The 26536-nt window shown below is 43.1% G+C and overlaps 2 protein-coding genes and 2 pseudogenes across 2 annotated transcripts; all 4 read left to right on the plus strand.

Annotated features, from left to right (window-relative positions):
- The first annotated feature begins 899 nt into the window (after positions 1-899).
- LOC138434613 (interferon tau-10) lies at positions 900-1454 on the plus strand. Its single transcript, XM_069579424.1, has one exon. It carries the CDS (start codon positions 900-902, stop codon positions 1452-1454), a length of 555 nt encoding a protein of 184 aa, XP_069435525.1.
- A 7859-nt stretch (positions 1455-9313) lies between these two features.
- LOC138434614 (tripartite motif-containing protein 59-like) lies at positions 9314-10945 on the plus strand (annotated as a pseudogene).
- A 2256-nt stretch (positions 10946-13201) lies between these two features.
- LOC138434615 (interferon tau-like) lies at positions 13202-13789 on the plus strand. The gene is given in 1 exon segment (XM_069579425.1): positions 13202-13789. A coding segment is annotated over 1 exon segment (588 nt).
- Positions 13790-24914: 11125 nt separating this feature from the next.
- On the plus strand, positions 24915-25510 carry LOC138434616 (interferon tau-like; annotated as a pseudogene).
- The last annotated feature ends 1026 nt before the right edge of the window (positions 25511-26536 follow it).

Raw genomic sequence — 26536 nt, forward strand, 5'->3', positions numbered from 1 at the left:
GGATTGGGGGCAGGAGAAGAAGGGGCCTACAGAGGATGAGATGGCTGGATGGCATCATCAACTTGATGGACGTGAGTTTGGGTGAACTCCGGGAGTTGGTAATGGACAGGGAGGCTTGGCATGCTGCAATTCATGGGGTCTCAAACAGTCAGACATGACTGAGCGACTGAACTGAACTGAGCCCACAGGTGTATTCCCCCTTCCTGAGCACCCTGGAGGGCTGGAAACTCTTGATGAATGTGTCATCCTGGTTTACTGATATGGCAGGAGATACTTCACTCATGTGACCTGGTGGCCCCAGTGAAATGTAATCTCAGGAACCCGAATGAATGTTCTCAAAAGAACAGAAACACCCAAGTAGTTCATTCACCCTTAATTACAAGCTTATCCTCTGTGAGACATAAAACAATAAAAAAATCAATATGGCCTGAGTGACTCTGCATTCCTATGTGTAAGAAAAGGAGGGAAAAATGCAGTTAAGAATCAAGGGAAAATTATATTCCTGACATACGATAAACAAAAGGAATGTTTATATATATTATACCTAAATTTGTACATAATGACTATGTACAGGTCTATAAGTCTTTCCATACTTACATAACCTCAGCCTTTATTTAGTTTCTCATTTAATTGATATACATTTATATTGACAAATCAAATTTTATTGGGAAAATTAAATTTCCTCTGTAAAATTAAGAGTTCAGATTGACTACATTTTCTAGGTCAAGTAGAAAATATCTAAATGAAAACACAAATGAAAGTGAGAGAGAAATTTTCGGATAATGAGTACCGTCTTCCCTATTTAAAAGCCTTGGTTAGAACAATCTTCATCAGAGAACCTACCTGAAGGTTCTCCCAGACCCCATCTCAGCCAGCCCGGCAGCAGCCGCGTCTTCCCCATGGCCTTCTTGCTCTCTCTACTGATGGCCCTGGTGCTGGTCAGCTATGGCCCAGGAGGATCTCTGGGTTGTTACCTATCTCAGAGACTCATGCTGGATGCCAGGGAGAACCTCAGGCTCCTGGACCGAATGAACAGACTGTCACCTCATTCCTGTCTGCAGGACAGAAAAGACTTTGGTCTTCCCCAGGAGATGGTGGAGGGCGACCAGCTTCAGGAGGCCCAGGCCTTCTGTGTGCTCTACGAGATGCTCCAGCAGAGCTTCAACCTCTTCCACACAGAGCGCTCCTCTGCTGCCTGGAACACCACCCTCCTGGAGCAGCTCCGCACTGGACTCCAACAGCAGCTGGACCACCTGGACACCTGCAGGGGTCCCGTGATGGGAGAGAAAGACTCTGAACTGGGAAAGATGGACCCCATTGTGACCGTGAAGAAGTACTTCCAGGGCATCCATGACTACCTGCAAGAGAAGGGATACAGCGACTGCGCCTGGGAAACCGTCAGAGTGGAGATGATGAGAGCCCTCACTTCATCAACCACCTTGAAAAAAGGTTAACAAAGACGGGTGGAGATCTGAACTCACCTTGATGACTCTCGCCGACTAAGATGCCACATCACCCTCATATACTTGCCTGTGTTCATTTCAGAAGACTCTGATTTCTGCTCCAGCCACCGAATTCATTGAATTACTTTGGCTGAAACTTTGTCAGTAGTAAGAAGCAAGTAGATATAAAAGTATTCAGCTGTAGGGGCATGAGTTCTGAAATGATGCCTGCCATGATGTCATCTGTTGCTGATTTATTTATACCTTCTTGCATCTAACATACTTAAAAATTAGGAAATTTGTTAAGTTACATTTCATCTATATATCACATTAAAATTTCTAAAATATGTTTATGATTCTGTGTTATTAAATTTGTACTTTGTTCTATTTATTATATCATAGAAAATGAGTTTCTTTACTCAAAAATGAAAATCCACACCCTCATTTTAAAACTGTATTAAAGAATGGGTGGTTACATTTGTTTATTCATTCGTTCCATTCATATTATACAAATACACTGAGTACCCACGTGACAGACTGTGTAATTCTCACCAAGGAAAACAAGTGAATAAAGCAAATGGAGCTCCTATTGCATGGAAACTCTCAGTCTTACACAGAAGGACATAACAACAATACAATTTTATTTCAATTATACTACAGACTGCAAAGAGAAGTAAAGGAAAAGAATGTCCTCACACGGGAAGCTTTAGGTCCAAATGATGCTGGAAAGACAAATAATGTTATCTATCTTACTAAGCTGCCTGCAGGACTTCCTGGTAGCTCAGCTGGTAAAGTGTGCACCTGCAGAGCTGAAGACCCCTGTTCGATTTCTGGGTCAGGAAAATCTCTTTGAGAAGGGATAGGCTACCTACCCACTGCAGTATTCTTGGGCTTTCCTGTTGATTCAGTTGCTAAAGAATCTGCCTACAATGCCGGAGACCTGGGTTGGCAAGATCCCCTGGAAGAGGGATAAGCAGCCCACTCCAGTATTCTTGTCTGGAGAATCCCCGTGGCCAGAGGAGCCTGGAGGGCTGTAGCCCACGGGGTCCCAAAGAGTGCAACACCACTAAGCACATGGCACAGAAAGTCCATGAATTCTCTTCACTTAGTTTCAAGTTACCAAAATCCAGGGAGACGTTCTTAGATAGATGTTACCTAAACACGGTTACTTCTATAGAGTTGACCGAAAAGCACTTTTTTCTCCTTACTCTTAGAATCACAGACCATAGTTCCAGAGAGCCCAGGTAGATCCTTTACATGGCAAAGGCACAAGAGAAATACCATTCCTTCCAGAAAGCTGGCTTAACCAATAACAAAAGGCTCACTTTGATACAGTAGCTGAGCTAGCAGAGGCCATTGTTCTTCTGATCTCTGGGCAGCCCCCATTCAACAAGGACAGCCACCCAAAGGCCCCATGTCCTAGTGAACAGACACCCAGGGACTTCCCTGTTGCTTCTGGGATTCCCCCTGCAATTCTTGGGAACCCTATGGTAGTAGATAGCCTCCTCAGGAATACCCTACAGTTTGGGGATTAGAACCAGCAACTTTTGGGCCCCCTGGGTTAGTGGAGAGCCACCTCAGGATCACCCAGCAACTTTTGAGGCCCCACATGCTAGTGGATGACCCCAATAAATTCCCATCCCCCATCCTATATCTTGGTACTCACAGGAGTTTCTGCCATCTCCTGCCTGCCACCAATTGTTGGGTTGTCCTCTGCAGGCTTACAAGACCTATGTTTGCCAGCTTCAAGATCGAAGAAAGAATCTGCCTTCAAGAACAGAGGCATGCGTGGTTTAATGAATGGGAGGCACTTACATGTCTGAAGCAAGGTCCTGGAGCAACACCCAACCATGTGTGGTGCACTGGGGGTGGGAAGTATTAATATATGGTGACAGGCTTCATTCTGAGAGCAATGGAGGGGTGGCGAGTAGAGGGTGGGGAAGTGGGGAACGGGGAAGGAGGGAGAGCACGGTGGGGGAAGAGAGTGCTGGTCCTAGGGGTGAGATCAGGTAGGCTCATTAGTCATCATGGAAAACAGTAGAGGGACATGCTCCTCACCACTGCTTTGATAACAAAGATGAAATCTGGGGCCAGGACGAGTACAGAGAAATGCCAGTCATGTGCATAGGGTGTACTAGTGGGGCAGGAGATGTAGAGAGAGTAAGAGAACAGTCATCCTGAGTGGCCTGACCATACATATATACCTTAATTTAAAAAATACTTTATTGCTAAAAATCACCAGTGATCAACTGTACCTTCAGATTGATTTGTTGGTGAAATTCTGAACTATCCTGAGAATTACTGCAGTGTAGCACAAAGACAGTGAGTGTACAAGGGCTTTTGGAAATGCCATTGATAGAATTAATCGACGTGGGGTTGTCACAAACCTTCAATGTATAAAAAATGCAGTTATCTGGGAAGTGGGATAAAAGAAAGTAAGCCTGTACTTCCTTACAATGTAGTTATTCCCAGTATGCTCTCCAGATTCGCTCGACTTTCCCCTGCACAGCCGTTCATACAGCTCTTTCCTGTTTTTTTGTGGTTCTGGTTACCAATTTCCCCTTAAGAGTGCCAAGCGTGGTCACCTAGTCGTGCCGACTCTTTGCCACCCCATGAACCACAGCCCACCAGGCTCTTCTGTCCATGGGATTCTCCAGGCAGAATACTGGAGTGGATTGCCATTTCCTTCTCCAGGGTACCTTCCCCACCCAGGGATCAAACCTGGGTCTCCCACATTGGAGGCAGATTCTTTACTGTCTGAGCCACAAGGGAAGCCCACAGTGCAAGGCCACCTCTTAAAAGTTTGAGGGAAAGTTCTAGGCTTTTCAGAAACTCTTAAATAAGTGGTTGTTGTTTTTCTTGAGATGAATATTTTTGGGAATGAATGTCTTGTTACAACAGCTCAAGGAGGACCTTTCCTGGAAAGAACTGACACCAATAACTTGAAAAAGCCTTCTTCCTTAGCTTTCATATTTTAGAGAGGAAAATACTCCCAGCTTCAGGAATACTCACAGCTAAGGAAGCTGTGTGGAGTGAAATGTCAAGATATGTTTCTGGCTTCCAGGCTGCTCAGCTGGCCAAGGTTACAGGTTTATCATTTGCTTTACCTACTTTAACACCCTTGGAGCCTTGACCATGGCATTCTGGGTAGGAAAAAACAAGAGAAATCAGCGGAAATAGCTCCTGTTTGAAGGTACATTAACTCTTCCCTAAAGCGTACATTGTCGGTTGCTTGACTTCAGGAGAAAATTCTCAATGTCCTTTTGAATAATAACTGCACCTGCATCCCTTCCACCTTGACTCAGTAGTAAGAGAGAGAAGAAGTCACTCAGTCGTGTCCCACTTATGCGACCTCATGGACTGTAGACTACCAGGCTCCTCTGTCCATGGGATTCTCCAGGCAGAATACTGGAGTGGGTGCCATTTCCTTCTCCAGGGGATCTTCCCAATGCAGGTATCGAACTGGCAACTCCTACATTGTATGCAGACGGTTTTATTGTCTGAGCCATCAGGGAAGTCTGTAAGACAGCACGCAGACACAAAGAGGATTTCAGAGAACACAATTGTTGCCAACCAATAGCCTGGGGTGTACCTACTTGAGCTGAATTGAGAACTAGTAAGGTAATGGTATACTGTAAATGAGGAAGTTAACCTGGAATAGAGAGAGAGACAGTGTGTGTGTGTATGGGTTTACTGATGAAGCAGCAGGGAAGGGCTTCAATATAGACTAGATCTCTCAAATCTCTCCTTCAGGTTACAGACTTCATCTTTAGATTGCTTCTCTCCAATTAATGGATGAGAGGGCTGACAGCTTACTGTAAAGGAGTCGGATGCCTGATCTCCAAAGTAGATTTAGCGTTGGGACGGGGGACCATGCTTGATCACTCAAGAGCTTTTGTATAGCAGGGTTTTATTAAAGCATAAAAAGGGACAGAGAAAACTTCTGACAGAGACATCAGAAGGGGGATGGACAGTGCCCTACTCACTAGCCTTAAGGAGGGAGCTATATACTTTTCAACTGGGATTTCTTTGGAAGGAATGATGCTAAAGCTGAAACTCCAGTACTTTGGCCACCTCATGCAAAGAATTGACTCATTGGAAAAGACTTTGATGCTGGGAGGGATTGGGGGCAGGAGAAGAAGGGGACAACAGAGGATGAGATGGCTAGATGGCATCACTGACTCGATGGACACGAGTCTGAGTGAACTCCAGGAGTTGGTGATGGACAGGGAGGCCTGGTGTGGTGCGATTCATGGGGTAGCAAAGATTTGGACACGACTGAGCAACTGAACTGAACTGAACTGACTGATAACAATTAATCAAAGAAAGTCTCAAGGTTTACAGATCTTACTAGATCCATTCTCACAATATACATTTTAAGATAATGGGATTAGAACTAAAAATAGAAACATCTTACCACACCCACTCCCATAACATACATCTTATAAGTCAGCAGGTTCTTTTAAGGAGAAACATGTCCTTGAGCAAAATACATTGTTCTATTGACTAAGACAAACCAATGTTGGAAAAAAAAGGTTATTTTTCTTCTTCTCCTTGAGAACTCCAAACCCTATATCCTCCTGGAGGGCCCCAGAGCCCCTCTCCTCCCTGGGGTCCCTAGGCTTCTTATTAATCTGCCTAGGAACCGACACTCTCAGAGATCTCTAATTTCTAGGTTAAATACATGTCAGTTGCTCAGTTGAGTACAGCCCGTTTGCAACTCCATGGACTGTATCCTTTTCATACTGTTCATGTGATTCTCAAGGCAAGAATACTGAAGTGGTTGGCCATTCCCTTCTCCAGTGGACCACATTTGTCACTTACAACCAACCTAGACAGCATATTAAAAAGCAGAGACATCACTATGTCAACAAAGGTCCATCTAGTCAAGGCTATGGTTTTTCCAATAGTCACGTACGGATGTGAGAGTTGGACCATAAAGAAAGCTGAGCGCTGATGAACTGATGCTTTTCAACTGTGGTATTGGAGAAGACTCTTGAGAGTCCCACTGTATACAAAGAGAGCCAACCAGTCCATCCTAAAGGAAATCCGTCCTGAATATTCATTGGAAGGACTGATGCTGAAGCTGAAACTCCAATACTTTGGCTACCTGATGCGAAGAACTGATGCTTTGAAAACATCCTGATGCTGGAAAACATCGAAGGCAGGAGGAGAAGGGGGTGACAGAAGATAAGATGGCTGGATGACATCAGCGACTCAATGGACATGAGTTTGAGTAAGCTCTGGGAGTTGGTGATGGACAGGGAGGCCTGGCGTGCTGCAGTCCATGGGGTCACAAGACTCAGACACGTCTCAGTGACTGAACTGAAATGGACTGTAACCCCCAGACTCCAGGTCCACGGAATTCTCCAGGCAAGGAAACCGGAGTGGGTTGTCATTTCCTTCTCCTGTATATTAAGTAAGTTTTGGGTTTTTCTTTTTTTTCTCTTCCTGCAACACTTCAGGGAAACTTTCGGGGGCAAGGCTACGTGGATAATTTTTGGACTCATCTGGCTGTCTTTCTGGGGGCTCCCCAGGTGCCACTGGTGCTAAAGAACCCACCTGCCACTGCAGGAGTCATAAGAGACCTGGGTTTGATCCCTGGGTCAGGAAGATCCCCTGGAGGAGGAAATGGCAACCCACTCCAGTATTCTTGCCTGGAGAATCCCATGGACAAGGGAGCCTGTCAGACATGACTGAAGTGACTTCACACCCACACATGCTTGTCTTTGTGACTGTTTAACATCCTTTAAAGATCATGATTCTTCCACTGTTTGGCTGAGGTTTTTTTAGATTTGACTTGCACTTTGCCATTTTGTCAGCAGAAATGTCACTTATCTTTCTTCACTTTCATCACAATCAGATATACACGTTTTATTTTTGCCCACAAACATCTACTGGTTTGCTTTCTAGGAAAGTTCAAATGAGTGACAAAATATCCAAAGCCTTGAAAATCACAGAAAACGAGGTGAAGCCCCTCTGCCATTCTTTTATTTCCCTTTGTATTAACCATAGGATGAAATGGAACATAACCCAGGAGGAGAGAAACAAACTTTGACCAGCAAATCACTATATAATTAATTATAAGTTTCTAAACCTTTTATTGTTATTTAAATTTTAAAAGAAACATCATGAGTAAGTAAAGAAACAAGGCTATATCTCCCTGACACAGCCTGGCCTCATGGCTCCAAATTCTCAGCACGAAACAGAGATGGATAGACAAGTCAGCCCAATATTCAGATGTACTGCATGAACAGCTAAAGGTCACTGATTTCTGTGATACAAGCTTCTAAGAATATGTAATACTACCTCTGCATTCCCTATAGCCAACTCAGAAATTCTGAGGAAAACAAATGTTCAATAGTTTAAATAAAAGGTTTCAATGATAGAAGCTGCAGTGGCAAAATAAACATTGCCTATTAAGTGTAACTATTGCAATTGGATAATGCTACCACCTGGGTAGTAGTCTTACCTGGAAAATCCCAGAGACACAAGAGTCTGGCGGGCTATAGTCCATAGGGACGCAATCGGACACGACTGAGTGACTAACACTCACACATGTAGACAAAACCACACTTTAGCTCTCAGCATCTTGGCTGCTGACCCTTGATACCTGGGGACACAGGTCAGAAGAGGAGGTCATCACTGAGAACTCGGGTCCTTCACAGAAACACTCCAGGGAGAGGGTGGGGATCCTGGAAGATGAATGATTTTGCAAGCAAAGAGACAAGCCCCTCCACAGTAGAATTCTGAAGTTCTCAGGATGTGGTTAGCCTGCCCTCATGAGTGAGGCCCAGAGAATTTGGTTGAGGACACTCATTCAGAGGAAAAGTGCTACTAGAGGTGATAACCACCTTGTGAGTGAGGTGGTGCTGGAGAGGCAATTAATTATCTTGGATTAGAATATTCACACATACATGCATTAGAAAAGAAGCAGGATTCCTGGTGGGGGTATTGGAACAACCTGTGGAAGACTATAGGTCTACCATAAAAATTAGGTTGAAAGAAACCATGCTGTCTCTTATATTGTTCCTGACTGTTGATCTGGAGCCTATAATACACAGTGAAATAAATAAGTCAGAAAGAAAAACAGCAAAAGAGACACAGATGTATGAAACAGAATTTTGGACTCCGTGGGAGAAGGTGAGAGTGGGATGATTTGAGAGATTACCATTGAAATATGTAATTTACCGTATGTGAAGTAGATCGCCAGTCCGGGTGTGATGAATGTGATAGGGCGCTCAGGGCTGGTGCGCTGGGACCACACTGAGGGATGGGACAAGGAGGGAGGCAGGAGGGGTTTCAGGATGGGGGACACATGTACACCCATGGGTGATTCATGTCAATGTATGGCAAAACCCACTAAAATATTGTAAAGTTATTAGCTTCAAATTAAAATAAATAAGTTATTAAAAAATAAAGAAATAGTGACAACCTAAAAGTTGACAGTTATGTATTATGTAGTGGGAATTCAGAAGACAGTATCTCAAGTCACCCTGAGGGAATTGCTCCCAGGAGCTGAGGGGAAGAGTCAGGTTATATAGGAGTTTGCAAGAAAGGGGATGTAGTGTGAACATCAAAGTATTTTTGAGAATTTAAGAAAACCAGTTATCTCAAGTTAAGGAATTTAGCACTTTTCCTTTGTATGGGAAGACGCAAGTGTCTGGGCTCACTGAAAACATTCCTTTCTGCATCTTAGCTTCCTGGGGCATTTTTCCTTGCATTTTCTTGCATCTTGCATTTTTTCACATCCTGAGTTGCCTTGGGTCCACCTTAGGGAGTAGCTGCAATTTGGTAGCTGTTGAAAAGGCAGAGGAGGAGGAGGGCAGGGATGCCAAGCAGCCCTCAGCACCGTCCGGAGGCTGGCAACCCTGTTGCTGCTAGTGGAGTTGCCTGTTTCCCGTCCTCACGAATAAGGATAAAATAATCCGAAAAAGTTAAAGAAGCTATATATTCAGTCTCCAAACCAGAAAGTCAACTAAATGGAAATGCACAATTTTGAGGATGAGTTAACATGTCCCATTTGTTACAGTATTTTTGAAGATCCTTGTGTACTACCATGCTCTCATACATTTTGTAGAAATTGTTTGGAAAATGTGCTACAGGCAACTGGTAACTTTTATATATGGAGACCTTTACACATTCCACTCAAGTGCCCTAACTGCAGAAGTATTATTGAAATTGCTCCAAGTGGTATTGAATCTTTACCTGTTAATTTTGCATTAAGGGCTATTATTGAAAAGTACCAGCAAGAAGACCATCCAGATATCATCACCTGCCCTGAGCATTATAGGCAGCCCTTAAATGTTTACTGTCTCCTGGATAAAAAATTGGTTTGTGGTCATTGCCTTACCATAGGTCAGCATCACCGTCATCCTATAGACGACCTTCAGAGTGCCTATATGAAAGAAAAGGACACACCTCAAAAACTGCTTGAACAGTTAACTGACACACACTGGACAGATCTTACTTATCTTATTGAAAAGCTAGAAGAACAAAAATCTCATTCAGAGAAAATAGTCCAAGGTGATAAGGCAGTTGTTCTCCAGTATTTTAAGGAGCTTAGTGATATATTAGAACAGAAAAAAAAATTTTTCCTAACAGCTCTTTGTGATGTTGGCAATCTGATTAATCAAGAATATACTCCACAGATTGAAAGAATGAAAGAAATAAGAGAGCAGCAGCTTGAATTAGTGACACTGACAACATCTTTACAAGAAGAGGCTCCACTTAAATTTCTTGAAAAAGTTGACAATGTCCGCCAACGAGTGCAGATCTTGAAACAAAGACTGCTTCCTAAGGTCCAACCTGTTGAAATTTATCCTCGAGTAAGCCAAGTATTGAAAGAAGATTGGAGCAGAACAGAAATTGGACAAATTAAGAAACTTCTCATTCCTGAAATGAAGATCTCTTCAAAAAGGATTCCCTGTGCCTGGCCTGATAAAGAGGAAAAAGTTGAACTTTTTAAGATTCTAAACATTGTTATAGTTACACTAATTTCAGATATTGATGTTGATCCTCTTTTTTAACAAATACATAATAACCTTTTTAAATGAAATCACTTCAATATGTTTTTCTGAAGTATCTCTCTCTGTTTACCAAAGTTTATCTAAGAATGTGCACAATTTAAAGAATATACTATGTTACACTGTGTATTTACTGAAGGAATTCATGTGGAAAATGGTTTCTCATTGAACATTCTAATCTGGATTATTTAAGGCTTATTCTGTACAGCAGAGGCTAATGACCATCGCTAAGTAGAGGAATATAGGGGTAACTTGGATAAATAAAATAGGCTGAAGTTTGTTAGAATTGCAAGAGAATAATCCCTCTTATGCTTCTGTTGAATACAAAATGTGTCATCAGAAGTTAGAAATGAGACGTCTGGTTTTCTGAAAACCAGAACGAACTCTAATGAGAACTTGATTTAAGTATTAATACATTATCCCATTTTTATTGATTTTTAAGGTTGACTATTTTAACATTCTTATACCAGTAGTGTTTTAGCATTATATACTGCAGTGGTTGGCTTTACAGTTCTTTGTGTATACATAGTTTTTAATTAAAAGATGTCAAAATCCCAAAAGATAAAAACTTTTGAATGGGCAAATAAATAAAGATGGTGAGAACAGGTTTTATATTCAAGTAGCTAAGTCAAAGTGATAGGGGATTGCTGATGTTCAAGATATATTTGATCAAATGTACCTGATCCACACATTAGTGTTTTAGATTTAAGAGCCAACAGTTTCTGTAACATTCATTCCTAATAAAACTGTTGCTTAAGTGTTGTTACGGACAAAACAGTAACATTTCCTAGCACTTACTGTCCTATGATTCATGTAAATTTATTTTAAGATTGTAAAAAAAAAAAAAGAAAAGGCAGAGGAACCAGAGATCAAATTGCCAACATCTGCTGGATCATGGAAAAAGGAAGAGAGTTCCAGAAAAACATCTATTTCTGCTTTATTGACTATGCCAAAGCCTTTTACTGTGTGGATCACAAGAAACTGTGGAAAATTCTGAAAGAGATGGGAATACCAGGCCACCTAACCTGCCTCTTGAGAAATCTGTATGCATGTCAGGAAGCAACAGTTAGAACTGGACATGGAACAACAGACTGGTTCCAAATAGGAAAAGGAGAACATCAAGGCTGTATATTGTCACCTTGCTTATTTATCTTACATGCAGAGTACATCATGAGAAACGCTGGGCTGGAAGAAGCAAAAGCTTGAATCAAGATTGCCGGGAGAAATATCAATCACCTCAGATATGCAGATGACACCACCCTTATGGCAGAAAGTGAAGAGGAACTAAAAAACCTCTTGGTGAAAGTGAAAGAGAAGAGTGAAAAAGTTGGCTTAAAGCTCAACATTCAGAAAATGAAGATCATGGCATCTGGCCCATCTCTTCATGGGAAGTAGATGGGGAAACAGAGGAAACAGTGTCAGACTATTTTTGGGGGCTCCAAAATCACTGCAGATGTTGACTGCAGCCATGAAATTAAAGGACGCTTACTCTTGGAAGTTATGAGCAACCTAGTTAGCACATTGAAAAGGAGAGACATTACTTTGCCAACAAAGTCCGTCTAGTCAAGGCTATGGTTTTTCCAGTGGTCATGTATGGATGTGAGTGTTGGACTGTGAAGAAAGCTGAGTGCCAAAGAATTGATGCTTTTGAAATGTGGTATTGGAGAACTCTTGAGAGTCCCATGGACTGCAAGGAGATCCAACAAGTCCATTCTAAAGGAGATCAGTCCTGGGTGTTCTTTGCAAGGACTGATGCTAAAGCTGTAACTCCAATACTTTGGCCACCTCATGTGAAGAGTTGACTCATTGGCAAAGACTCTGATGCTGGGAGGGATTGGGGACAGGAGAAGAAGGGGACTACAAAGGATGAGATGGCTAGATGGCGTGACAGACTCTATGGACATGAGTTTGGGTGAAATCCAGGAGTTGGTGATAGACAGGGAGGCTTGACGTGCTGAAATTCATGGGGTTGCAAAGAGTCAGACATGACTGAGTGACTGAACTGAACTGAGCCCACAGGTGTATTCCCTGTTCCTCAGCGCCCTGGAGGGCTTTAAGCTCTTGATGACTGTGTCATCCTGGTTTACTGATATGAAGGTCCCTTCTCATGATCCTGTGGCCCCAGTGAAATGTAATCTCAGGAACCTGAATGAATTTTCTCAAAAGAACAGAAACACCCGAGTAGTTCATTCACCCTTAATTACAAGCTTATCCTCTGTGAGACAGAAAATACAGAAATCAACATGGCCTGAGTGATTCTGCATTCCTATGTGTAAGATAAGGAGGGAAAAATGCAGTTAAGAATCAAGGGAAAATTATGTTCCTGACGTAAGATAAACAAAAGGAATGTTTATATATATTATACCTAAATTTGTACATAATTACTATGTACATGTCTATAAGTCTTTCCATACTTACATAACTTCAGCCTTTATTTAGTTTCTCATTTAATTGATATACATTTACATTGACAAATCCAAATTTTATTGGGAAAATTAAACTTTTACTATAAAAATTAAGAGTTTAGATTGACTATATTTTCTAGGTCAAGTAGAAAATATCTAAATGAAAACACAAACAGGAAGTGAGAGAGAAATTTTGAGTGAGAGAGAAATAATGAGTACCATCTTCCCTATTTAAAAGCCTTGCTTAGAACGATCGTCATCAGAGAACCTACCTGAAGGTTCCCCCAGACGCCGTCTCAGCCAGCCCGGCAGCAGCCGCATCTTCCCCATGGCCTTCTTGCTCTCTCTACTGATGGCCCTGGTGCTGGTCAGCTATGGCCTGGGAGGATCTCTGGGTTGTTACCTGTCTGAAAACCACATGCTAAATGCCCAGGAGAACCTCAGGCTCCTGGCCCGAATGAACAGACTCTCCCCTTATTCCTGTCTGCAGGACAGAAAAGACTTTGGTCTTCCCTGAAAGATGGTGGAGGGCGACCAGCTCCAGGAGGCCCAGGCCATCTCTGTGCTCCATGAGATGCTCCAGCAGTGCTTCAACCTCTTCCACACAGAGCGCTCCTCTGCTGCCTGGGACACCACCCTCCTGGAGCAGCTCTGCACTGGACTCCATCAGCAGCTGGACGACCTGGATGCCTGCCTGGGTCCAGTGACGGGAGAGAAAGACTCTGGGCTGGGAAGGATGGGCCCCATTCTGACCGTGAAGAAGTACTTCCAGGGCATCCATTTCTACCTGAAAGAGAAGGAATACAGTGACTGCGCCTGGGAAATCGTCAGAGTGGAGATGATGAGAGCCCTCTCTTCATCAACCACCTTGCAAGAAAGGTTAAGAAAGATGGGTGGAGATCTGAACTCACCTTGAGGTGACTCTCACCAACTAAGATGCCACATCACCCTCGTACACTCACCTGTGTTCATTTCAGAAGACTGATCTCTGCTCCAGCCACCAAATTCATTGAATTACTTTAGCTGATACTTTGCCAGCATTAATAATAAGCAAGTAGATTTAAAGTATTCAGCCTAGGGGCATGAGTCCTTATGTGATGCCTGCCCTGATGTTATCTGTTGCTGATTTATGTATACCTTCTTGCATTTAACATACTTAAAAATTAGGAAATTTGTTAAGTTACATTTCATCTGTACATCATATTAAAATTTCTAAAACATGTTTATTATTTTGTGTTATTAAATTTGTACTTTGTTCTATTTATTAAATCATAGAAAATGAGTTTCTTTACTCAAAAATGAAAATCCACACCCCATTTTAAAACTGTATTAAAGAATGGGTGGTTACATTTGTTTATTCCTTCGTTCCATTCATATTATACAAATACACTGAGTACCCACGTGACAGACTGTGTAATTCTCACCAAGGAATACAAGTGAATAAAGCAAATGTAGCTCCTATTGCATGGAAACTCTCAGTCTTACACAGAAGAGGACATAAAAACAGTATTGTTTTATTTTAATTATAGTAGGGACTGCAAAGAGAAGTAAAGGAAAAGAATGTCCTCACACGGGAAGCTTTAGGTCCAAATGATGCTGGAAAGACAAATAATATTATCTACCTTACTAAGCTGCCTGCAGGGCTTCCCTGGTAGCTCAGCTGGTAAAGTGTCCACCTGCAGAGCTGAAGACCCCTGTTCGATTTCTGGGTCAGGAAGATCTCTTTGAGAAGGGATAGGCTACCTATCCACTGCAGTATTCTTGGGCTTCCCTGGTGGTTCAGATGCTAAAGAATCTGCCTGCAATGCTGGAGACCTGGGTTGGCAAGATCCCCTGGAGGAGGGATAAACAGCCCACTCCAGTATTCTTGTCTGGAGAATCCCCATGGCCAGAGGAGCCTGGAGGGCTGTAGCCCATGGGGTCCCAAAGAGTGCAACACCACTAAGCACACGGCACAGAAAGTAAAGGCACAAGAGAAATACCATTCCTTCCAGAAAGCTGGCTTAACCAATAACAAAAGGCTCACTTTGATACAGTAGCTGAGCTAGGAGAGGCCATTGTTCTCCTGATCTCTGGGCAGCCCCCATTCAACAAGGACAGCCACCCAAAGGCCCCATGTCCTAGTGGACAGGCACCCAGGGATTTCCCTGTTGCTTCTGGGATTCCCCCTGCCAATCTTGGGCACCGTATAGTAGCAGATGGCCACCTCAGGAATACCCTACAGTTTGGGGTTTAAAGCCAGCAACTTTTAGGCCCCCTGGGTTAGTGGACAGCCACCTCAGGATCACCCAGGAACTTTGGGGCCCCACATGCTAGTGGATGCCCCCAATAACTTCCCATCCCCCATCCTATATCTTGGCACTCACAGGTGTTTCTGCCATCTCCTGCCTGCCACCAATTGTTGGGTTGTGCAGGCTTACAAGACCTGTTTTTCCAGCTTCAAGACCAAAGAAAGAATCTGCCTTCAAGAACAGAGGCATGGATGGTTTAATGGATGGGAGGCACTTACATGTCTAAAGCAAGGTCCTGGAGCAACACCCAACCATGTGTGGTGCACTGGGGGTGGGTGGTGACAGGCTTCATTCTGAGAGCAATGGAGGGGTGGGGAGTAGAGGGTGGGGAAGTGGGGAATGGGGAAGGAGGGAGAGGGGGATGGGGGAGGAGATTGCTAGTCCTAGTGGGAGTGAGATCAGGTGGGCTCACTAGTTATCATGGAAAGCAGTAGAGGGACAGGCTCTTTACCAAGCCTTTGATAAAGAAGGTCAAATCTGGGGCCTGGGACAGGTACAGAGAAAAGCCAGTCATGTGCATAGGGTGTACTGGTGGGGCAGGGGATATACAGAGCAAGAGAACAATCATCCTGAGTGGCCTGACCATACATATGTACCTTAATTTTAAAAATACTTTATTGCTAAAATACACCAGTGGTCATCTAGACCTTCAAATTGTTTGTCAGTGAAATGCTGAACTATCCTGAGAATTGCTGCAGTTTGGCACAAAAACAGTGAATGTGCAAGGGCTATTAAAAATGGCATTGATAGACTTCCTTGACACGGCATTGTCACAAACATTCAATGCATAAAAAATGTAATTTTCTGGGAAATGGGGTAAAACAAAGTAAGCCTGTACTTCCTCACAATGTAGCAATTCCCAGTATGCTCTCCAGAGTCACTTGACCTTACCCTGCACCAGCCATTCATACAGCTCTTTCTTGTTTCTTTCTGGTTCTGGCTACTGATTTCCCCTAAAGAATGCAAAGCATAGTCACTCAGTCGTGCCGACTCGTTGCCACCCCATGAACCACAGCCCACCAGGCTCCTCTGTCCATGGGATTCTCCAGGCAGAATACTGGAGTGGATTGCCATTTCCTTTTCCAGGGAACCTTCCCCACCCAGGGATCAAACCTGGGTCTCCCACATTGGAGGCAGATTCTTTACTGTCTGATTCACAAGAGAAGCCTTGACAGTGCAAGGCCACCACTAAAAAGTTTGAGGGAAATGTCTAGGCTTTTTAGAAACTCTTAAATAAGTGGTTATTGTTTTCCTTGAGATGAATATTTTTGGGTATGAATGTTCTTGTTGCAAGAGTTCAAGGAGGACCTTTCCTGGAAAGAACTGACACCAATAACTTAAAAAAGCCTGCTTCCTTATCTTTCATATTTTAGAGAGGAAAATACTCCTAGCTTCAGATGTCCTGCTGTGTGGAGTGAAATGTCAAGATATGTTTCTGGCTTCCAAGCTGTTCAGCTGGCCAAGGTTACAGATTTATCATTTGCTTTACCTACTTGAACACCCTTGGAGCCTTGATCATGGCATTCTGGGTAGGAAAATACAAGGGAAATCAGGAGAAATAGCTCCTGTTTGAAGGTACATTAACTCTTTCCTAAGCGTACATTGTCGGTTGCTTGACTTCAGGAGAAAATTCTCAATGTCCCTTTGAATAATAACTGCACCTGCATCCCTTCCACCTTGACTCAGTAGTAAGAGAGAGAAGAAGTCACTTAGTCATGTCTGACTTATGCGACCTCATGGACTGTAGCCTACCAGGCTCCTCTGTCCATGGGATTCTCCAGGCAGAATACTGGAGTGGGTTGCCTTGTCCTTCACCAGGGGATCTTCCCAACCCAGGTATTGTCCGGCATCTCCTGAACTGTAGGCAGACGCTTTTACCATCTGAGCCATCAGGGAAATCTATAAGAGAGCACACAGACACAAATAAGGGGATTTCAGAGAATACAATTGTTGCCAACCAATAACCTGGCGTGTACATACTTGAGCCGAATTGAGAACTAGTAAGGTAATGGCATACTGTAAATGAGGAAGTTAACCTGGAACAGAGAGAGAGAAAGAGAGAGAGATAATGTGTGTGTGTGTGTGTGTGGGTATGGGTTTACTGATCAAGCAGCAGGGAAGGGCTTCACTATAGACTAGATCTCTCAAATCTCTGCTTCAGGTTATAGACTTTATTTTTAGGTTGCTTCTCTGGAATTAATGGATGAGAGGGCTGACAGCTTATGGCAAAGGATATTAGATTCCTAATCTTCAAAGAAGAAGACCAGGGGACTAGGCTTGAATACTGAAGAGCTTTAGTACAGAGTTTTATTAAAGCCTAAAAAGGGACAGAGAAAGCTTCTGACAGAGATATCAGAAGGCGGATGGACAGTGCCTCACTCACTAGCCTTAGTAAAGGAGCTATATACGTTTTAATTGGTTATTACAATAAATTAAAAGAAAGTCTCAAGGTTTACAGATCTTACTAGATCCACTCCCACAATATACATTTTAAGATAATGGGATTATAAGTAACAATAGAAAGATCTTACTAAACCCACTCCCATAACATACATCTGAGAGATAAGTCACAGGTTCTTGTTAAGGAAAAACATGTCCTCCAGCAAAATACATTGTTCTATTGACTAAGACAAACCAATGTTGGAAAAAAGTTTGTTTTTCTCCTCCTTGAGAACTCCAAACTCTATATCCTCCTGGTGGGCCCCAGACCCCTCTCTCCTCCTTGGGGTCGCCAGACTTCGTATCAATCGGCCTAGGAACTGATACTCTCAAAGATCTCAAATTTCTAGGTTAAATACATGTCAGTTGCTCAGTTGAGTATAACCCGTTTGCAACTCCATGGACTGTATCCTTTTCATACTGTTCATGTGATTCTCAAGGCAAGAATACTGAAGTGGTTGGCCATTCCCTTCTCCAGTGGACCACATTTGTCACTTACAGCCAACCTAGACAGCATATTAAAAAGCAGAGACATCACTATGCCAACAAAGGTCCATCCAGTCAAGGCTATGCTTTTTCCAGTAGGCACGTATGGATGTGACAGATGGACCATAAAGAAGGCTGAGCATTGATGAATTGATGCTTTTCAACTGTGGTGTTGGAGAAGACTCTTGAGAGTCCCACTGAATGCAAAGAGATCCAACCAGTCCATCCTAAAGGAAATCCGTCCTGAATATTCTTTGGAAGGACTGATGCTGAAGCTGAAACTCCAATACTTTGGCTACCTGATGTGAAGAACTCATGCTTTGAAAACATCCTGATGCTGGAAAACATCGAAGGCAGGAGAAGAAGGGGGTGACAGAAGATGAGATGGCTGGATGACATCAGCGACTCAATGGACATGAGTTTGAGTAAGCTCGGGGAGTTGGTGATGGACAGGGAGGCCTGGCGTGCTGCAGTCCACGGGGTCACAATACTCAGACACGTCTCAGTGACTGAACTGAAATGGACTGTACCCCCGTGCTCCAGGTCCACGGAATTCTCCAGGCAAGGAAACTGGAGTGGGTTGTCATTTCCTTCTCCTGTATATTAAGTAAGTTTTGGGTTTTTCTTTTTTTTCTCTTCCTTCAACACTTCAGGGAAACTTTCGGGGGCAAGAGTACGTGCATAATTTTTGGACTCATCTGGCTGTCTTTCTGGGGGCTCCCCAGGTGCCACTGGTGCTAAAGAACCCACCTGCCACTGCAGGAGTCATAAGAGACCTGGGTTTGATCCCTGGGTCAGGAAGATCCCCTGGAGGAGGAAATGGCAACCCACTCCAGTATTCTTGCCTGGAGAATCCCATGGACAAGGGAGCCTGTCAGACATGACTGAAGTGACTTCACACCCACACATGCTTGTCTTTGTGACTGTTTAACATCCTTTAAAGATCATGATTCTTCCACTGTTTGGCTTAATTTTTTTTAGATTTGACTTGCACTTTGCCATTTTATCAGCAGAAATGTCACTTATCTTTCTTCACTTTCATCACAATCAGATATACACGTTTTATTTTTGCCCACAAATAACTACTGGTTTGCCTTCTAGGAAAGTTCAAATGAGTGACAAAATATCCAAACCCTTGAAAATCACAGAAAACGAGGTGAAGCCCCTCTGCCATTCTTTTATTTCCCTTTTATTAACCCTAGAATGAAATGGAACATAACCCAGGAAGACAGAGACAAACTTCGACCAGTGAATCACTATATAATTAATTATAAGTTCCTAAACCTTCTATTGTTATTTAAATGTTAAAAGAAACATAATGAGAAAGTAAAGAAAGAAGGCTATATCTCCCTGACACAGCCTGGCCTCATGGCTCCGCATTCTCAGCACGAAACAGAGATAAGATAGACAAGTCAGCCCAATATTCGGATGTACGCATGAATACTAAAGGTCACTGATTCCTGTGACACAGGCTTCTAAGAATATGCAATACCACCTCTGAACTCCCTATAGCCAGCTCAGAAATTCTGAGGAAAACAAATATTCAGTTTGTTTAAATAAAAGGTTTCAATGATAGAAGCTGCAGTGGCAAAAGAAAATTGCCTACTAAAGTATAACTACTGCAATTGGATAATACCACCACCTGGGTAGTAGTCTCACCTGGAAAATCCCATAGACACAAGAGTCTGGCGGGCTACAGTCCATAGGGACACAACGAACCAGACACGACTGAGTGACTGACACACACACACGTAGACAAAAACACACTTTAGCTCTCAGCATCTTGGCTGCTGACCCTTGATACCTGCGGACACAGGTCAGAAGAGGAAGTCATCAAGGAGAACTTGGGTCCTTCACAGAAACACTCCAGGGAGAGGGTGGGGATCCTGGAAGATGAATGATTTTGCAGAGAAAGAGACAAGCCCCTCCACAGTAGATCCTGAACTTCTGAGGATGTGGTAAGCCTGCCCTCACGAGTGACTGCCAGAGATTTTGGGCAAAGGACACTGTCATTCCAGACGATTAGTGCTATCAGAGGTGAAAATTACCTTGTGAGTGAGGCAGTGTTGGAAATATAATTAATTATCCTGGTTTAGAATCTTCACACTTAAGTGCACGGGAAAGAAACAGGATTCCTGGCGGGGGTGTGAGCACAGCCTGCAGACGACTATAGATCGACCATAAAACACCGGCGGAAAGAAACAGCCACGTCTAGTGCATCATTCCTGACTGTCGACTTGAAGAAAAGTATCACAACCTAAATGGTGAGAGTTACGTTTTATCGGGTGGGAATTCAGGAGACAGTAGTTCAAGTCACCCTGAGAGAAGTGCTCCAAGGAGTTTCGCAGGGGAGAGGGGGAGCCAGGTTGTATAGAAGTTTGCAAGTACAGGCAGGTAGTCTGAACCTCAAAAGTATTTTTGTGAAGTAGAGAAAACCAGATCTCTCAAGTAAAGGAATTTAGCACTTTGCTCTGTATGGGAAGATGCAAGAGTCTGGGCTCACTGAAATCATTCTTTTCATGCATCTCACCTATCCTGGGGCCATGTGCCTTGCACTTTTTCACATCCTGAGTTCCCTTGGGCTCACTTTAGGGAGTGGCTGCAATCTGATAGCTGTCAGACCAGGGGTATATTCCTCCTTCCTGAGCACCCTGGAGGGCTGGAAACTGATGACTTTATCATCCTGCTTTACTGATATGGCAAGAAACACTCCATTCCTGATGACCTGTGTTCCCAGTAAAATGTAACCTCAGGAACCTGAATGAATGTTCTCAAAAGAGCAGAAACAACTGATTTGCTCATGCACTCATAATCACAAGCCTCAGCTCTGATTAAAACAGAAAACAAAATACAGAAACCTATATGGGCTGAGGGACTCTGACCTCTTATGTATAAGGTAAGGAGAGAAAAATGCACTTTAGAGTCAAGGAAAAATTTTGTTCTTGACACAAAGAAAAGGAATCTTTATGTGTATTAAAATGTGTATGCAAGTATGTACAGGTATATAAGTCTTTACATCTCTACATAACCTCAGCCTTTAACTAGTTTCTCATTTTTCGGATATCCATTTGGAGTGACAAATCGAAAGCTTAGCGGGAACACAAAACACTTGTTAAAATTATAAGAATAGATTGATTACATTTTCTGGGTCAAACAGCAAATGTCTAAATGAAAAGACAAAATGGATGTGAGAGAGAAAACTTATGACACTTAGTACTCTATTTCCTATTTAAGCCTTGCTTTAGATTTATTCTTCCCTTTGAATAATAACTGCACTTGCATCCCTTCCACCTTGACTCAGTAGTAACACAGAACAGAGGCACAGATAAAGGGATTCCAGAGAAGACAACTGTGGGGTGTGCCTATCTGGGTAGAGTTGAGAACTATTAAGGTAATCCAGTTTTAATTCGGAAATTAACAAGGATGTGCCCATGAGTGTGTGCGTGCATGTGTGTGTGGGAATGCCTGCGTGTGTGGACGTGTGTTTGCTCAGTGAGTGGGGAAGGGCTTCAATTTAACCTATGTCTATCAAATCTCTGCCTCAATTGACAGGCTTGTCTTCAGTTTGCTTCTCTCCAAATGACAAATGAGAGGGCTCTCTAATTCATTTCTTGAATAAGTTTTGTTCCCTTTCTTTCTTCCTTCAACACTTGGGGCCACTTTTGGGGGCAAGAATACATAAATAATTTTTGGTCTCACCTGGCCATCTTTGTGGAAGCTTCTCAGGTGACACCAGTGGTAAAGAACTCGCCTGCCAATCCAGGAAACATGAGTCCACCGTTTAATCCCTGGGTCGGGAAGATTCCCTGGAGGAGGAAATAGCAACCGACTCACGTATTCTTGCCTGGAGAATCCCATGGTCAGGGGGGCCTGTCCACAGGGTCACGAAGAGTCAGACATGACTGAAGAGACTTAGCACGTGTACATGGCTGTGTTTGACACTGTTTGACAACTTTCAAATAGTCTCATTCCTTCCATTTTTTCATTGACCTTTCTTCAACTTACATTACCATACTGTCAGCAAAAAAGATATTTGTCTCTATTCTCTTTCATGACATTCAAAATTATCTTTGTTTTATTTTTGTCCACAAACAACTCTCAAGTTTTGCCTTCCAGGAAAAGTTGACATGAGAAACAAAACAATCTCTAGTGTTAAAACTCACAGAAAATATGGTGACACCCCTTGCCATTCTGTTCCTTCCTTTTGTATGAACCCTAGGATGAAATGTTTAGGAACGCAGCAGCAGGAGAGACAAACTGGCCAGTAAATCAATATGCAAAAAATAAGTTCTTAAATGTTTTTTTGCTGTTCTTTAAATTTAAAACAAAACATCATGAGTAAGTAAAGAAACAAGGCTATTTCTCCCTGTCACAGCCCGGGCCTCACTGCTCTGCCTTCTGAGCACGAGACAGAGATGGATCGACAAGTCAGCCCAACAGAAGGATGTGGCCTGAATGAACAACTGCAGGGCACCGATTCTGTGACACAGGCTTTCAACAATACATCACACCATCACTGAATTCCCTGTACCCGACGCAGAAATTCTGAGCAAAACAAATCTTGAACACTTTCTGTAAAAGACTTGAATTATAAAAGTTATAGTGGCAAAATAAAAATTGTCTACCAAAGGTATAACAATTGCCATTGCATAATGCCTCCACCTACTTAGCTCTTCACACTTTAGCTCTCAGCATCTGAGGGCTGCTGACCCTTGATATCTGGGGACATGGATCAGGAGAAGAGGAGGTCATACTGAAAACTCCCCTCCTTCACAAATACATGCACTGGGAGAGGGTGGGGATACTGGAAGATGAATAATTCTGCAAACAAAGAGACAAGCCCCTCCACAGTAGAAATCTGAAGTTCTTGGGATGTGGTTATCCTGCCCTCACAGGTGAGGCCCCAAGAGGTTGGGTTGAGGACATTGTCATTCCAGGGGAAAAGTGCAACTGGAGGTGATAACCACCTTGTGAGTGAGGTGATGCTCTAAAGACAATTAATTATCTTGCAATTACAATTTTCAGACCTACCTGCACTAGAAAAGAAGCAGGATTCCTGGTGCAGATATTGGCACAGCCTGTGGAAGACTATGAAAGTGAAAATGAAGTATCACAGTCCTGTCTGACGTTTTTGCAACCCCATGGACAGTAACCTACTAGGCTTCTCCATCCATGGGATTTTCCAGGCAAGGATACTGGAGTGGGTTGCCATTTCCTTTTCCAATAGATCTACCATAAAAGCAGGTTGAAACAAACTGTCATATCATGTATATTGTTCCTGACACTTGATCTGGAGCCTATCATACACAGTGAAGCAAGTCAGAAAAACACCAGTTCAGTATATTAACGCATATATTTGGAATTTAGACATGGTAATGATGACCCTATATGTGAGACAGCAGAAGAGACACAGATGTAAAGAACAGAATTCGTCCAAGAAGGTGAGGGTGGGATGATTTGAGAGAATACCATTGAAATATGTAATTTACCCTATGTGAAGTAGATCACCAGTCCAGGTGTGATGAATGTGACACGGCGCTCAGGGCTGGTGTGCTGCGACCACACTGAGGGATGGGACAGGAAGGGGAGCGGGAGGGGTGTTCAGAATGGGGACACATGCACACCCAAGGGTGATTCATGTCAGTGTATGGCAAAACCCACTACAATATTGTAAAGTAATTAGCTGCCAATTAAAATAAATAGGTTAATTTAAAAAATATAGAAATAGTGACAACCTAAAAGTTCACGGTTATGCTTTCTTTAGTGGGAATTCAGAAGACAGTATCTCAAGTCAAATTGAGGGAATTGCTCCAAGGAGCTGAGGGGAAGAGTCAGGTTATACAGGATTTTGTAAGAAATGGGAGGTAGTGAACATCAAAGTATTTTTGTGAATTAAAGAAAACCAGCTATCTCAAGTTAAGGAATTTAGCACTTTTCCTTTGTATGGGAAGCAGCAAGTGCCTGGGCTCAGTGAAAACATTCCACTCCTGAACCTCAGCTCTCCTGGGGCATTTTTCCTTGCATTTTCTTGCATCTTGCATTTTTTTCATTTCCTGAGTTGCCTTGGGCTCACCTTAGGGAGCAGCTGCAATTTGGTAGCTGTTAGCCCACAGGTGTTTTCCCCCTTCCTGAGCACCATGGAGGGCTGGAAACTCTTGATGACTGTGTCATCCTAGTTGACTGATATGGCAGCAGATACTCCACTCCTCATGATCTTGTGGCCCCAGTGCAATGTAATCTCAGGAATCTGAATGAATGTTCTCAAAAGAACAGAAACTACGGAGTAGTTCATTCACTCTTAATCACAAGCCTCTGCTCTGTGAAACACAAAACAAACTACAGAAACCAATATGGCCTGAGCGACTCTGAATTCCTATGCGTAAGATAAGGGGGGGAGAAATGCAGTTAAGAATCAAGGAAAACTTTTGTTTTGACATAGCACGAACACAAGGAATGCTTATATATATTATACTTAAATGTGTACATAATAAGTATATACACCTCTGTAAGTCTTACATACTTACATACTTGCAGCCTTTCTCTACTTTCTCATTTAACTGATATACATTGGCATTGACAAATCCAAACCTTATTGGGAAAATTAACCTTCCACCATAAAAATTAAGAGTTTAGATTGACCACATTTTCTAGGTCAAATAGAAAATATCTAAATGAAAACACACAGGGGAAGTGAGACAGAAATTTTCAGACAGTGAGTACCATCTTCCCTAAAAGCCTTCTTAGAAAGATTATCATCAGACACCCTACCTCCAAGGTTCCATCAGATGCTGTGTCAGCCAGCCCTGCAGCAGCCTCATCTTCCCCATGGATTTGGTGCTCTCTGTACTGACGGCCCTGGTGCTGGTCAGCTACAGCCCGGGAGGATCTCTGGCCTGTGATCTGTCTCAGAACCACGTGCTGGTTGGCAGCCAGAACCTCAGGCTCCTGGCCCGAAAGAACAGACTCTCCCCTCACTCCTGTCGGTAGGACAGGAAAGGCTTTGGTTTCCCCCAGCAGATGGCAGAGGGTGGCCAGCTCCAGCAGGTCCAGACCATCTCTGTGCTCCACGAGATGCTCCAGCAGAGCTTCCACCTCTTCCACACAGAGCGCTCCTTTGCTGCCTTGGACCCCACCCTCCTGGAGCAGCTCCGCACTGGACTCCATGAGCAGATGGAGGACTTCCATGCCTGCCTGGGGCAGGTGATGGGAGAGGAAGCCTCTGCCCTGGGAAGGATGGGCCCCACTCTGGCCTTGAAGAGGTACTTCCATGGAATCCATGTCTACCATTCTTTCTGAAAGAGAAAGAATACAGTGAGTGCGCCTGGGAAATCATCAGAGTGGAGATGGTGAGAGCCCTCTCTTCATCAAGCAGCTTGTACAAAAGGTTCAGAAAGATGGATGGAGATCTGAACTCACCTTGACATGACTCTCACAGACTAAGATGCCACATCACCCTTCTACACCCACCTGTGTTCATTTCAGTTGACTGATTTCTGCTTTAGCCACCAAATTCATTGAATTACTTTAGCTGATACTTTGTCAGCAGTAATAAGCAAGTAGATATAAAAGTATTCAGCTCTAGGGGCATGAGTCCTAAAGTCATGCCAGCCGTGATGTTATCCGTTGCTGATTTGCTTATTCCTTCCTGCACCTAACATACTTAAAATATTTGTAAAATTACAATCCATCTATACATCATATTAAACTTTCTGAAACGTTTACATTTTGTATTATTAAATTTACTTTGTTCTGTTTATTAATTCCTACGAACAAAAATGAGTTTCCTTACTCAAAAATTAAATCCAAACCTCCATTTAATATATTACCAAAGAATGGGTGTTTACATTTGTTTATTCATTCATTCCATTCATATTATACACATACGTTGAGTACCTACGTGACAGACTGTGTGAATGAAACCAAGGAATACAAGTGAGTAAAGCAAATGGAGTTCCTACTGCAAGGAAACTCTCAGTGTTACAGAGAAGAGGACCTAAAAACAGTATTATTTTATTTCAATTATACTAAAGACTGCAAAGAGAAGTAAAGAAAAGAATGTTCTCACATGGGAGCCATAGGTACATATGATGCTGGATACAAATAATATTATATATCTTTCTAAGCTGCCTGCACGGCTTCCCTGGTAGCTCAGCTGGTAAAGAATCCACCTGCAGAGCAGGAGATGCTGGTTCAGTTCCTGTGTCAGCAGATCCCCTGAAGAAAGGATAGGCTACCTACCCACTGCAGTATTCTTGGGCTTTCCTGGTGGTTCAGTAGCTAAAGAATCTGCCTGCAATGCTGGAGACCTGGGTTGGGAAGATCCCCTGGAGGAGGGCCGGGCTACCCACTCCAGTATTCTTGTCTGGAGAGTCCCAGTGGACAGAGGAGCCTGAAGGCCTATAGCCCATGGGGTCCCAAAGAGGCCACCACAAAGAAGCACACAGCAC

This window comes from Ovis canadensis, chromosome 2, assembly GCF_042477335.2.
Source record: "Ovis canadensis isolate MfBH-ARS-UI-01 breed Bighorn chromosome 2, ARS-UI_OviCan_v2, whole genome shotgun sequence".
Lineage (NCBI taxonomy): Eukaryota > Metazoa > Chordata > Mammalia > Artiodactyla > Bovidae > Ovis > Ovis canadensis.